Source organism: Lithobates pipiens, unplaced genomic scaffold, assembly GCF_037356315.1.
Source record: "Lithobates pipiens isolate NorthernLeopardFrog02 unplaced genomic scaffold, aLitPip1_a1.2 Scaffold_19, whole genome shotgun sequence".
In the NCBI taxonomy this organism is placed as follows: domain Eukaryota; kingdom Metazoa; phylum Chordata; class Amphibia; order Anura; family Ranidae; genus Lithobates; species Lithobates pipiens.
Genome location: NW_027507764.1, coordinates 588,697,269 through 588,701,132, shown reverse-complemented (window position 1 = coordinate 588,701,132; position 3,864 = coordinate 588,697,269). Strand labels below are relative to the sequence as shown.

At 55.1% G+C, this 3,864-nt stretch overlaps 1 protein-coding gene across 2 annotated transcripts in view; it reads right to left on the bottom strand.

Moving 5' to 3' along the window:
• Positions 1-2,225, bottom strand: part of KLHL18 (kelch like family member 18) — a 45,619-nt gene extending 43,394 nt beyond the window's left edge. For both annotated transcript variants that reach the window (XM_077493548.1, XM_077493549.1), the window contains exon 1: positions 2,065-2,225. In XM_077493548.1, the coding sequence (XP_077349674.1) occupies positions 2,065-2,190 (126 nt within the window). In that variant the 5' untranslated portion in view covers positions 2,191-2,225. The remainder of the gene's footprint in view (positions 1-2,064) is intronic.
• Positions 2,226-3,864: the final 1,639 nt, after the last annotated feature.

The following is a 3,864-nucleotide window of genomic DNA, read 5'->3' as shown; positions in this document are numbered from 1 at the left end:
GAGGGGGAGCAGAATTGTGCTAAAGGGGATGGGGGAAGCAATTTGCTATAGTGGGGGAGTCAATATAGAGAGGGGGAGGGGAGAGTGGGGGGTCAGTATAATGGGAGGGGAAGGAGGATAGTGGGGGAGGGGGAGGTCAGTATAATGGAAGGGGGATAGTGGGAGGTCAGTATAATGGGAGGGGGATAGTGGGGGAGGGGAAGGTCAGTATAATGGGAGGAGGGGGAAGTCAGTATATTGGGGGGAGGGGGATAGAGGGGGAGGTCAGTATAATGGGAGGGGGATAGTGGGGGAGGGGAGGTCAGTATAATGGGGGGAGGGGGAAGTCAGTATAATGGGAGGGGGATATAGGGGAGGTCAGTATAATGGGAGGCGGATAGAGGGGGAGGTCAGTATAATGGGAGGGGGATAGAGGGGGAGGTCAGTATAATGGGAGGGGGATAGAGGGGGAGGTCAGTATAATGGGAGGGGGATAGAGGGGGAGGTCAGTATAATGGGAGGGGGATAGAGGGGGAGGTCAGTATAATGGGAGGGGGAGGTCAGTATAATGGGAGGGGGATAGAGGGGGAGGTCAGTATAATGGGAGGGGGATAGTGGGGGAGGTCAGTATAATGGGAGGGGGATAGAGGGGGAGGTCAGTATAATGGGAGGGGGATAGAGGGGGAGGTCAGTATAATGGGAGGGGGATAGTGGGGGAGGTCAGTATAATGGGAGGGGGATAGTGGGGGAGGTCAGTATAATGGGAGGGGGATAGTGGGGGAGGTCAGTATAATGGGAGGGGGATAGAGGGGGAGGTCAGTATAATGGGAGGGGGATAGAGGGGGAGGGGGATAGAGGGGGAAGTCAGTATAATGGGAGGGGGAGGTCAGTATAATGGGAGGGGGATAGTGGGGGAGGTCAGTATAATGGGAGGGGGAGAGTGGGGGAGGTCAGTATAATGGGAGGGGGATAGAGGGGGAGGTCAGTATAATGGGAGGGGGATAGTGGGGGAGGTCAGTATAATGGGAGGGGGATAGTGGGGGAGGTCAGTATAATGGGAGGGGGATAGAGGGGGAGGTCAGTATAATGGGAGGGGGATAGTGGGGGAGGGGGATAGTGGGGGGAGGGGGATAGAGGGGGAAGTCAGTATAATGGGAGGGGGAGGTCAGTATAATGGGAGGGGGATAGTGGGGGAGGGGGATAGTGGGGGAAGTCAGTATAATGGGAGGGGGAGGTCAGTATAATGGGAGGGGGATAGTGGGGGAGGGGGATAGTGGGAGGTCAGTATAATGGGAGGGGATAGTGGGGGAGGGGGATAGTGGGGGAGGGGGAGGTCAGTATAATGGGAGGGGGATAGAGGAGGAGGTCAGTATAATGGGAGGGGGATAGTGGGGGAAGTCAGTATAATGGGAGGGGGATAGTGGGGGAGGGGGATAGTGGGGGAGGGGGATAGTGGGGGAAGTCAGTATAATGGGAGGGGGATAGTGGGGGAGGGGGAAGTCAGTATAATGGGAGGGGGATAGAGGGGAGGTCAGTATAATGGGAGGGGGGTAGTGGGGGAGGGGGAAGTCAGTATAATGGGAGGGGGATAGAGGGGAGGTCAGTATAATGGGAGGGGGATAGTGGGGGAGGTCAGTATAATGGGAGGGGGGTAGTGGGGGAGGGGGAGGTCAGTATAATGGGAGGGGGGTAGTGGGGGAGGGGAGGTCAGTATAATGGGAGGGGGGGTAGTGGGGGAGGGGGGGGTCAGTATAATGGGAGGGGGATAGTGGGGGAGGTCAGTATAATGGGAGGGGGGTAGTGGGGGAGGGGAGGTCAGTATAATGGGAGGGGGGTAGTGGGGGAGGTCAGTATAATGGGAGGGGGGTAGTGGGGGAGGGGAGGTCAGTATAATGGGAGGGGGGTAGTGGGGGAGGGGGAGGTCAGTATAATGGGAGGGAGATAGTGGGGGAGGTCAGTATAATGGGAGGGGAGTGTAGTGGGGGGAGGAGAGTACAGCGAGGGGGCGGGGCCGGAAGGGAAGGAGGCGGGGTCACTCGCAGTCCCCTGCAGTGAGTGGTCTCCCCCGTAGGGGGCGTGTCTCACCTTGAGGGTGACGTCACACAGCTTGCCCTGGCGGCGGATCTCCTCCATCACCCCGTAGCCCCGGCTGGGTAGGTCGCCCACAGTGACATGGACCAGATCTTCCAGCTCCTCCAGCTCATCCACCATCTTGTGTCACTGCGCTCCCGCTGGCCCCGCCCCCGATCCAGACGCACTTCCTTCTCCGGCCCCGCCCCTCCTCCCGCCTATTGTCCAATGGCCGCCTGGTGGGCGTGGTGGAACGCGGAAGACGCGGCGAAGGACCAAAACAGGCCAACGGTGTCCCCGCCCTCTTCCGGCCTCCGTCACCATGGTGACTAGAAAGTGTGTACACGGAGGGGGGGAGGGGAGAGCCCAAGATGACGGATAGGGAGCGGGGCGGACAGGGTTCAGCAGTGCCCCGAACCACCCAATCAGGAGACCTTCTTCTCATATCTAACCCGCCCACCTCCACGTCACATTCAGGCGTCCAGGAGAGGGGGAGGAGTTCTCATATATAGAGATGAATTCTCTCCCTCGCTATATACATACGGGTCACTCCTGACCTCTGACCTTTACATTTCTCCTCATCCCCACACTCTTCATTATATATATATATATACACAGAGGAACATATACAATATATATACTGTATCTCACAAAAGTGAGTACACCCCTTAGTCACATTTGTGTAAATCTTTTCTTCTCTCTTTTCATGTGACAACACTGAAGAAATGACACTTGTCTACAATGTAAAGTAGTGAGTGTACAGCTTGTATAACAGTGTCAATTTCCTGTCCTCTCAAAATAACTCAACACACAGCCATTAATGTCTAAACCGCTGGCAACAAAAGTCAGTACACCCCTAAGTGAAAATGTCCAAATTGGGCCCAATTAGCCATTTTCCCTCCCCGGTGTCATGTGACTCGTTAGTGTTACAAGGTCTCAGGTGTGAATGTGGAGCAGGTGTGTTAAATTTGGTGTTATCGCTCTCACTCTCTCATACTGGTCACTGGAAGAACAACATGGCACCTCATGGCAAAGAACTCTCTGAGGATCTGAAGATAAGAATTGTTGCTCTACATAAAGATGGCCTAGGCTATAAGAAGATTAACAAGACGCTGAAACTGAGCTGCAGCATGGTGGCCAAGACCATACAGCGGTATAACAGGACAGGTTCCACTCAGAACAGGCCAAAGAAGTTGAGGTCACGTGCTCAGCATCATATCCAGAGGTTGTCTTTGGGAAATAGACGTGTGAGTGCTGCCAGCATTGCTGCAGAGGTTGTAGGGGTGGGGGGGGGTCAGCCTGTCACTGCTCAGACCATACGCCGCACACTGCATCAAATTGGTCTGCATGGCTGTCATCCCAGAAGGAAGCCTCTTCTAAAGATGATGCACAAGAAAGACCACAAACAGATTGCTGAAGACAAGCAGACTAAGGAGATGGATTACTGGAACCATGTCCTGTGGTCTGATGAGACCAAGATAAACATATTTGGCGTCAGATGGTGACAAGCGTGTGTGGGGGCAACCAGGTGAGGAGGACAAAGACAAGTGTGTCTTGTCTACAGTCAGGCATGGTGGTGGGAGTGTCATGGTCTGGGGCTGCATGAGTGCTGCCGGCACTGGGGGGCTACAGATCATTGAGGGGACCATGAATGCCGACATGTACTGTGACATACTGAAGCAGAGCATGATCCCCTCCCTTCAGAGACTGGGCCGCAGGGCAGTATTCCAACATGATAACCACCCCAAACACACCTCCAAGACCACCACTGCCTTGCTAAAGAAGCTGAGGGGGAAGATGATGGACTGGCCAAGC